The sequence below is a fragment of the Triticum dicoccoides genome, chromosome 5B, assembly GCF_002162155.2.
Source record: "Triticum dicoccoides isolate Atlit2015 ecotype Zavitan chromosome 5B, WEW_v2.0, whole genome shotgun sequence".
NCBI lineage: Eukaryota > Viridiplantae > Streptophyta > Magnoliopsida > Poales > Poaceae > Triticum > Triticum dicoccoides.
This window is the reverse complement of record NC_041389.1, coordinates 600,738,878-600,749,386: the sequence shown is the minus strand read 5'-3', so window position 1 is coordinate 600,749,386 and position 10,509 is coordinate 600,738,878. Positions and strand designations below refer to the sequence as shown.

Here is a 10,509-nt window from a genome sequence, read left to right as displayed (position 1 = left end):
GGATAATGTCAACAATAATAATTCATGATTACCTACATCCAATTGGATATATGTGCATGGATCTTCCCCTACCACATGATGCTTGCCAAGTGGAGAGTAATTAAGAATGGACTAGGGATGAACATTATTGAGTCTTGCATAAAGTAAAAACTGAAAAGTAAAGATAGGACCTTCATGGAGGGAAGCAGAGGTTGTCATGCTTTTTTTGTTTTTGAATGTGCATGCTCTTAAGGGAAAGAAACATCACTTTATGTTCCCCTTTTGATAACAACCTTTATTATGCTATCTGTCGCTTTTATTTCTTTGCCATCACAAGATCGTACAAAGCTTATTTTCCCTTACAATAAAAGATCATACATATTTAGGAGCAATTTTTATTGCTTTTTTGCATCGATGACAACTTACATGAAGGATTTTATTCAATCCATAAGTATATGGTGGACTCTCATGGCAAGAAACTGGGTTTAAGGGGTTTCAGATGTACAAGTAGTATCTCTACTTAGTACGAAATTTTGGTTAGCAAAAGATTATTAGTAAGCACCACATGTTAGAGGATCCATGACAATATAAGTTCTATGTGAATATATGCAAACATAACGCATTACGTTGTCTTCCTTGTCCAACACCGACTATTTGACCAAGCTGAAAATATTTGATGGGGGCTCACAACATTAAAGATGTCCAAGATAGTGTATTTATATGTGAATCCTCTCTTCCTCTATTAATTTTGCATGAATTTCATCAATGACCAATGCTACGTTTGTTAATTCCCAATATTTTTTATCAACCATACTCTTTCTATGTGAAGTTATTACTCCCCATGGGATTAGCATATGACCTTCCATTTCTTTTATTGCTAAGATTTAAACAAGAAAGTAAAGAAACAAAACTCAAACTACTCTTTATTTTATAACTCTCACACGCGGTTACATAGATAGATCAGGAAGCAAAGACTTGAAGCTAATTCATACTAAAACTTTATTCTTCAAAATCACAAAATAACTAATGATCAAACTAAGATAGATAAAGATGATAGAAGCAGTGGTGATACGATATCGGGGCACCTCCCCCAAGCTTGGAACAAGCCAGGGGTGGTGCCCATACATGTGTACTCAAGTTTCTTTCTTCGGTGTTGGTGGTGCAATATTCTTAGCGATGATTCCCACGAGGATGCGATTTTATTCTTCGAGCTTAGTGACTTGATGTTTAAGATCCATGATTTTCTTGCGGAGCTTGTTGGTGACAGTTAATGCACCATCAACCCAAGGATGCAGCTTGGCTGTAGAAGATGAAGCAACACTCTTTTGCAGGTGACGATAAGAAGTAAATCGAGTATTGGGAGGTTTAACCGTAACCGACAGGCTTGATATCTTGAATTCCATATGCATGTCTCCTGGTTGGGGTAAGGAAGTTTCTTCATCCTCCCCGCCCAAGGAGTCCATCCTCTTGAAGTCACCATCTATCTCCTCATCAATCAACCACCCATAGGGGTCGACAACACCATTGTCCTTGGGTTTGCGGTAGTATGGGAAACATGGCTCTCCCCATCTGATTCTTGCGAAGACATAGCAATCCAGACCTGTTAGAAAAATTGCCTGAAACATGAACAAAGGAGAAACTTACAATACAGTGGTCTAAACATACATGAGTATATATACTGATTTTTTATTTTTCGAAACAAGTATTTAGGAAGAAAACGGAGTCGGGAAGGCACACGAGGGGCTCACAAGACAACACGACGCGCCTAGGGGGTATGGCATGCCCTGATGCCTTGTGACCTCCTTGTGGGTCCTCTCGGTTGTTTCTTAGTTTTCTATTTTTCTAATATTCCAAGACAAACATAAATACTTTTTATGGAACTTTTGGAGTCGGTTACTTACCATATCAAATACCACTCCTTTCCAGAGTTCTGAAGCATTTCAGAAGGTCTCTTTTATGTGTTCCTCCAGTGTTATTGTTTGAATAATATTAGTTTCAGCATTAATGGGCGTACCTGAGATATAATGTTTAATTTTTTGCCCATTAACCATCCTCGGATTAGTGCTCTCGGCATTGTTAATCTTGATAGCTCTAGAGCGATAAACTTCTTCAATGATATATGGACCTTCCTATTTAGAGAGGAGTTTTTCTGCAAAGAACCTAAAATGAGAGTTGTATAATAGAACTTAACCACCAACCTTAAATTCCCATTTTTTATTCTTTTGTCTTGCCATCTTTAACCTTTTCTTTAAACAACTTGGCATTTTCATAAACTTGTGTTCTCCATTCATCTAGAGAGCTAATATTAAATAACCTCTTTTCACCGGCAAGTTTAAAATCATAGTTGAGTTCTTTAATTACCCAATAAGCTTTATGTTCTAATTCAACATGCAAACGACATGCTTTTCCATAGACCATTTTAAATGGAGACAAGCCCATATGATTTTTATAAGCAGTTCTATAAGCCTACATTGCATCATTAAGTTTATTATACCAATTCTTCCTAGATCGGTTAACGGCCTTTTGCAAAATTAATTTTATCTCTCTATTGCTCAATTCAACCTGTCCACTAGACTGAGCATGATAAGGTGATGCAATTTTATGGTTGACATCATATTTAGTTAAGAGTTTACGGAATGCACCATGAATAAAATGCAAACCACCATCAGTCATTAAGTATCTACGGACTTCAAGCCACGGAAAGATAACATTTTTAAGCATTTTAATAGATGTGTTGTCATCAGCACTACTAGTTGAAATAACTTGTACCCAGTTAGTACATAATCAATAGTACTAAAGTATGTGTTTACCCATTAAAGAGAGCAAAATGTCCCATATAATCAAAACCCCAAATATCAAATGGTTTAATAAGCTATCAATCCTTGCCGACATGGAAACAACCCCTAGCATACTTCAAATCCATCACAGTCACACACATCGAAAGATCTAACCCTACTACATGGACAGACCTAGCTAGAACTAGTAGAGAAGAGGGGGGCGATTGAACTCACAGGCGCCATCGGAGAAACCGCGGAGGAGGCACTGGACACGTCAGAGAAGATGAGTAGTGGATTCGTCACCGCCGTTAACCATTGTCAGAGCAGTTGCGCCGCTTACCTCATCGGTGGATCTGCGACGGAGAGAAAGCTCGAGAGGGGGGAAATGGTGGCGGGAGTTTTGCCGCTCTGGTCACCCTGGCTATATAGGGCGACCGAATCGGTGGGCGGTGGCGCGGAACTGTCCTGCCACTTTTTCGAAGACGCGCGCAAGCTCCCGCCATCTCCCTGCTCGCAGCAGCTCAGCGCCGCGTTCCCCTCCCCTGCATCGCTCGAGTTTGGCTCGCTGGAAACTGCCGGATCAACCATTCCTGGCGGGCCTGGCTGATGACTGCTTTGAGGCTTGTACGGGCTAAGATTTGATGGGGCCAAACAACATGTTTTCTTCCCGAGCGGGTCTTGCTTGGCCTAATGCGAGCAACCAAATGCATCCAATGTATTTAGTTTCATGTTCATGTGTATCTTTCTTGTTTGGTTGATGCGTGTGAGGCTTTGTTAGCTGCTTTCCATCCATCACGTATATCTCAGTATTTTTCTTTGATTGATCTAATATGGTTGTAGTACTGAACGGTTGATGACTTTGTTAATTCAAAATCTGCTCTCGTTTCAAGCCTTTTTTTCTTGAAAAAAAAAGAACACATGTACGCGCAAAGCGCAATCAACCGGACGCATACACGGAGACCGTAGCAAAGACGAGCATATAGCCATACGCCGACGGTCCACAGCTACCACGTCCACAGAAAACCAGCAAAAGCCCCAAAGTTTCACCTTTTCCCCGGCCACTTTCCCGTGCACGGCCTCACCCGCCTGTCCTACCCTCCCCACGCCCGCCCAAATCCCATGAGCCCCGCCCCGCCCCGTCCAAGCCGCACCAGCAAACCGCTCGCCGCCACGCAGACCGGGCCTTATTCCCGCGACACGCCGCGCCGCTCCCCGGAGCACAGGACAAGCGCTCCCCGGCCGCCGCCGCCGCCTTTTGAGATGTAAAGACGGCGACGCGCGACGTGCGTGCGTGCGTGCACGGAGTGGTTCAGGTCTAGCCGTTCCGGTAGGCCTACGAAGGAACGAAGAGAACCAACAAGGGGGAAGCGCCAACGGGAGAGGGGCTCGCCCCTTCGCCAGCTTTCGTCCCTTTTGAGACGAGACGACGCTTTGCTTCCATTCTTTTCGGGTTTGCGCCCCTAAAGAAGCCCTAAACATTCTTTCGGACAAATGCGGCCTTGTCTCTGATGGATGTTTGTCTTTGTTTTGTTTGATTGATGTTGTTGTAGTGCTACGAGTGGAGTATATACTAGCACCGCTACCGGTCTAGGTGGAGCTGGCTTTGGATGCCGAGTGGGGATGTGATCTTGGCTTTCCACTTTTATCTTTTTGGATTAGAGAAGAGGTGCTTTGTTAGCTGAGGGTTATTCTAGACATGCCAGATGGCACAAATGCTGACATTCTGGTCTATAGTGGTGCTTTTATCTCGTTTGTCAAACTTGATGGATGGATCTGTTGTGGAAAATGACACATTTTCTAGCGATTGATCAAGGTTGTTAAGCTACTTGGCTACCATGCAATCATATCATTTGCTGGCTGTCAAACCGCAGTCAAACTGCAGGCCTCATATTCTCATAGGAGTATCATTTGCTGCCCTATCACTGTCATCGAAACCCATTTGCAGGGGGAATCAAGACCATCAGTCGTACGCAGATTTTTGAAGACCTATGTCATCAGCGCACCTACAAACCAACCTGCTCCTCCATTAACAACTCCCAAGGTACGCACACCGTCGACCGTCCACCGCCACCACCACCACCCTCCGAGCTCCATCGCATGCACCACCACAACCCAGTACTACACACGACACACTGTGGAGTTTTGGCCTATCTCCTATCGTTTCGGCGTCCCCATCACCGGTCATCACCCGTCATCAAACTGTTGCGACGCAGAAATCCCTCCCTCAAGTTCGGTACGCATCGTACGAGCAACGATTAATCAAACCTGGCGTCTTCTTGTCAGATTAGCAAGCAGCGTTGGCTCTATTAGGAGATGGTGGATGCAGCTTGCAGCAGCCTACCATTAACATTAATCTAATGCATAAAGCTTACTCCCACATGTGTCATGTCTCACAACCCAGCAGCACTGCCACCGGATCACGGCTGCGGATTACTGTAGCAGAAAGCCTAACACACAAATAATAACCGAGCTGGCATGGTTAGCGGTATAAAAAGCTGCCCCTTTCCCCAGTTTTGCGAGCAGCGAGAACGAAGAGGCCGGGAGAGAGAGAGAGGGATATGATAATGGTATGGTATGATTTCCCTGGCCTGGGTGAAAAGGTGCTGTGGACGGTGAGCTGAGCTGGGCTGAGGTACGTAGTATTTATCCATGGTAACAAGGAACCAGGGGGAAAGTTGAGCGTGGCATTTTCACGAGGGGTCACAGTCAACGGGAGGCCTTTTCGCTCGCCGGTGCGTGTGAGCCATTGGTGGTGGTGGGTGTGCTGCCAGTATATAAACGTGAAGGCAGGCAGTGGGTGGGTTCTTCTTGCAGAGCAGCTGGGGAGGGAGAGAAACAGAGAGGCCCCTTGCTTGCTTCCCTCTCCCTCTCTAAAATGGCCGCTGTTTAGTTCAGTTGTTGACCTGAGGACAGCGAGAGAGAGGAGGAGGGTGGTGGTGGTCTGGTGGATATACAGATTATTTGGAGCTTACTGTGGCCTCGCAAGAAGCCACACTGCATTTTGGAGCTCCTCGTTTGCCGCTGCTGGGTTGGTTCCTTCTCCTCCCTCCCTGCACCGGAGCTCTGACCGCCGACGCCGAGTAAGTTTCTGTCTTGTTCTTGTCCCTCCTCCTCCTCCTCCTCTTCTTCCTCCTTGTCTCCCGTGCCCTAGAGCTTCCCCTGCCGCCTGCTTGTAGTTTTGCTGCTGCTCACGGCGGTTTGGGCCCTGCGTTCGTTGCAGTTATTGGGAGGTGCCGACTGCCGAGCAATGGAGGTGGAGGCGCACGAGAAGAAGGGCCACCGGGCCTTCGCCAAGGCAATCAAGTCCTTCGGCTCGCACAGGCGTTCCAACAGGTCCGTCCTAAGAGATTTGCCTCTGCCGGCTTCTTTGGTTTTCTTGTGAAGAATTCTCACACCGAGATTCTCCTCCTTGTGGCTTGTGAACGGCAGCGATCTTGACAAGATGTGTGGCAAAGATGCGCTCTATGCTTCAGACAAAACTTTTGTCCCGCCTAAGCAAGCGGTAAGATTTCTCCTCCTCATGTGCATCTTCAACATTGTTTTTGCTGCAGTTTCTTTGATTTTGAGCGACCCTGTTCCGATTCTGTTTACCAGGAAGGCGTGAAGGCCAAGGTGAAGAGCGATTTGAGTAAGGAGGTGCAGCCTGGGAGAGGAGCGCAAAGCTCCCTCAGAAAAGAGGTACTGCTAAATCACCGTAAAATTCTACGACTTTCCGTAGATTTGCTGTTGACATCTCGCCTTTGAGGTATTTTATTTTTTACCAGGAAAGTTCATAGTTTAATGCAGATAATAAGCTGCATTTCCATCTTATCCGCGTGCTTGCTAGGCGCTTTTTTCTTTCAATTTTAGCTGGACAGTAGGTGGCCTTGACGATTTACAGTAGGTGGCATTTTTTGTTGAGCGAGAAGTTGCTCAACATACTCTGTTTCTGTGAACTTGGTTGACAAATGTTTCTTCTTCTGTTTTCTTGGCTGAAGAAAATGTTCTGTATTATCCAATCTCTCACAGTCTCACTAGGCTTTGCTAGTTCTACCTTTGCTGATGAAATTTGCCTTTAGCACAGCAGCAGACTCACGTGATAGCGTGATGCAGATTCTTCAACTAGAAAAGCACCTCAAGGATCAGCAGGTGGTGCGTGGCGCCCTGGAGAAAGCCATGGGGCCGGACGCTGCCCCGGTCAACAACCTCCTGCACGAGATGCCAGTGCCAAAGGTAGGCCCAAGAACAGCTAGCCGTTCAATGATTTTTCTCTTCCCTGCAGCAATGCTCATCAGTTCAGTTCACCTCCATCCCACAGGCCGCCAACGAGCTGATCCGGGAGATCGCCACGCTGGAGCTGGAGGTCAAGAACATGGAGCAGTACCTGCTCACCCTCTACCGGCAGGCGTTCGAGCAGCAGGCGCCTGCATTGTCCCCCCCTGATCGCCGGGAGGCGCTGAAGCCGTCGGTGAGCGCGCGGTGGTCCGGCCAGCTCCGGGAGGCACCCGGTGCCAGGGTCTCTTGCAAGGGCAGAGGCGATGCCGTGCTCCGGTCCAGCTACCCGCCCCCGCCGCCGCCCCGTAAGAAGTGGAATGATCCGTTGATGGACTGCTCTACGTCGGCGTGCTTGGATAGACCGAATGACTCTGATGCGCTCCGCTGCCAGTCCGCGTTGTCGTGCCGTGGCATCTGTTCGTCCAGGATATCGCCGTCGGAGGAGAGTCTTGCGAGGGCCCTGCGCTCGTGCCACTCTCAGCCTTTCTCATTTTTGGAGGTAATGGTTTTCTCTTTGGAAAAAGGATATGCTAATTTTAGGACATTGGAATTTACTCCATGGTACACAATGTCAATATGATGTAAAAAACTTGCTATAGATTTTAGAACAATATATTTTAGTTTGGTTGTAAGATCATAAGAAGAGTGACAGGGATTCAAATGATTGAAATGTAGCTACTCTGTGGAGCTGTGTAAGATTCTTAAGGTCTAAGCTTCTTTTCATGATTTTGTTGAGCAGGAAGATGCTGCCGCAGCCGGGGTGATCAGCTTAGCAGAGTATCTGGGCACAAATGTAGCTGACCACATCCCTGAAACTCCAAACAACCTCTCCGAGGAGATGGTGAGATGCATGGCTGGGGTATACTGCAAACTCGCAGATCCTCCGTTGGTTCACCACGGCTCCTCGTCTTCTCCGACGTCATCGTTCTCCTCAACCAGCGCGATTTCTCCACAGTATGTGGGGGACATGTGGAGCCCCAATTACAAGCGAGAGACGACGCTGGACTCCCGGTTGATAAACCCGTTCCATGTCGAGGGGTTGAAGGAGTTCAGTGGACCATACAACACAATGGTTGAGATTCCAGCGATTTGCCGCGATAACCGGAGGCTAAGAGATGTCGAGGATCTTCTCCAGACTTACAAGTGAGCTATATACTTATCCTTATTCTCCAGTGAATGTGAATGTGAATGCTTCATTCGTCTTTCCATTGTTACTGATTCGGTCGTCTAAATTGATATTTCAGGTTGATTTTGTACCGGTTGGAAACCGTTGATCTGAGAAGGATGACAAACGAAGAGAAGATCGCATTTTGGGTCAACATACACAACGCACTGCTGATGCATGTAGTGCTTCTCTCCCTGGCCCAAGAAGTTCACTTCTAATTCTTGATACCATTTTCTAACTTTTTATTGATGGGGTCTCGTTGAACTACTTTCGCAGGCTTATCTCAGGTATGGCGTCCCACAGAACAATCTGAAGAAGTCATCAATACTTGTCAAGGTAAAGAGGATACATCTCTGCCGCGGAATCAATGAAATGTTCCTGCAATAAGATGTACTTATTCAGATGAAGTATCTGCTTTCCCTGACATAATATGTTCCATGTTCATGACAGGCCGCCTGCAAAATCGCGGGACGCAACATCAATGTAGCTCTGATCCAGAACCTGGTTCTTGGATGCAACACGCATTGTCCCGGACAGGTATGTACAGCAAGCATGATGGTGTCGAAAACCCGTTAAAGGCGTAAATGTTTGTACTACTGTACTGATTACGGGCACGATCGCAGGCATGCTAATTCCACCTGTTTGATCCTTTTAATGCAGTGGCTACGTACTTTGCTTTACCCAAGGATGAAAAGCAAAGCGAGCAAAGCAGGTCATGAGTGGCAAGCCTTTGCCGTTGCGCAACCGGAGCCTCTTTTACGCTTTGCGCTTTGCTCCGGCAGCCATTCTGATCCCGCGGTAAGCGACTATGCACGCGCTAATCACTGTCATTGCTGCCCTAATCGCTTGTAACGAAGCAAATGCTGCCTTTTCTCCAAGCCATGCACACTCATGTGGTTCTTGGCTAGTCTTTAAGCATGCACAGATTTGGTATGAAAAAGGCGCACGTGTCCTGAGAAAATGATATGATAGCCTGACTGACACAGCATTGTCAAGACATGATTATGAAATGAAAACCTTTTGTTGATTAGGAATCCTGATAGGAATCATTCATCATGTTGGGAATCTTTCATCAAAGTACCGCGGGCATAATTACCAGTGGTGCCAAACCAAGCCAATCCCCTTTACACACTTTTCTTCCCTATTCTTTTGCAGGTGAGGGTGTACACCCCAAAGAGGCTGTTCCAGCAGCTGGAGGCCGCCAAGGAGGAGTTCATCCGGGCAACGGTCGGCGTGTGGAGGGAGCACAAGATCCTGCTGCCGAAGCTCGTGGAGGCGTACGCCAAGGACGTCAAGCTCTCGTCGCAGGGCCTCGTCGACATGGTCCAGCGGTACCTCCCGGAGAGCCTGAGGGCGGCGATGCAGAGGTGCCAGCAGCAGCAGGGTGGCGGCCGGTCGAGCAAGATCGTCGAGTGGGTGCCTTACAACCTCAACTTCCGGTATCTCATCGCCAGGGACCTCGCGTTCCCTCACCTGAGCTGACCGCGTGAGATGGACTGACCAAGTATATGGTGTATGATAGGTTTATTATTACCTAGGTCCAGTGTGGTGGAGTTGTGCATTTTGGTTGGCGGTGTAAATTTTTGTGTAGATGAAAGAAAAATAGGGGAAGGAATTGAGAAGCAAACATGGTTATCTTATGTGCCACGCGCTGTTGCATCATACTTTGGTTTCATGGGCCGGCTCATTCATGGTTCTGGAGCGAGTTTGTTTTATTCTTCTCAGCATTGCGGCAAGTTCTTGCTCTGTGGACCTGCCGAGCTTTGAGCAGATAATCAAAAGGAGTTTGTACAAGTAAACTCTCAGCTTTCCATTGCTTCTAGATGGTCTAGCATACTAGCCTAAAAAAACATCGTGTGGCATACTAGTCTTCAGTTGTTGTTGTTAATATGCTTTGATTTGCGGAAGTTGTGTTTGGCTCCCTGGTTCCGTGAAGCTAGGTTTTAAAAGATTCAAAAAATAATTTTTAGGTTACAGAAAATTCTAAAAACAAATACACACATACCTATAGATGTATACTGCTACTTGCTGTAAAGTTCATGGAGGATTTTTTTGCGAGCTGCACAAAATAATAAAATCATGAGAACATGTGCCATTCACTATAAAAGTACATGATTTTAAAACACAGGAATCCTATAATGATTGCCTTTGGATGGTGCATAGCAAAGAAAGCATAGAAATTTTAGAAAATTTAGAAGAAAAAGTAGAGACATAGAGTGAAGATGTATTGGACTTCTAAAAAAACGATGGGACCCCAACCCTATGATCCAAAGGGCTTTCAGAGATTTTTTTCCCGCTAAGATTCAGATCCTAAAAAATTCCTAACAAAAATTC

At 46.3% G+C, this 10,509-nt stretch overlaps 1 protein-coding gene across 1 annotated transcript; it reads left to right on the top strand.

Moving 5' to 3' along the window:
• Nucleotides 1–5,581: 5,581 nt before the first annotated feature.
• LOC119311953 lies at nt 5,582–9,872 on the top strand. Its single transcript, XM_037587668.1, has 12 exons — nt 5,582–5,836; nt 5,977–6,089; nt 6,186–6,258; nt 6,351–6,434; nt 6,849–6,968; nt 7,054–7,509; nt 7,750–8,153; nt 8,255–8,354; nt 8,452–8,511; nt 8,626–8,712; nt 8,836–8,973; nt 9,331–9,872. Exons 2-12 carry the CDS (start codon nt 6,004–6,006, stop codon nt 9,655–9,657), a joined length of 1,935 nt encoding a protein of 644 aa, XP_037443565.1. The 5' UTR covers nt 5,582–5,836; nt 5,977–6,003; the 3' UTR covers nt 9,658–9,872.
• Nucleotides 9,873–10,509: the final 637 nt, after the last annotated feature.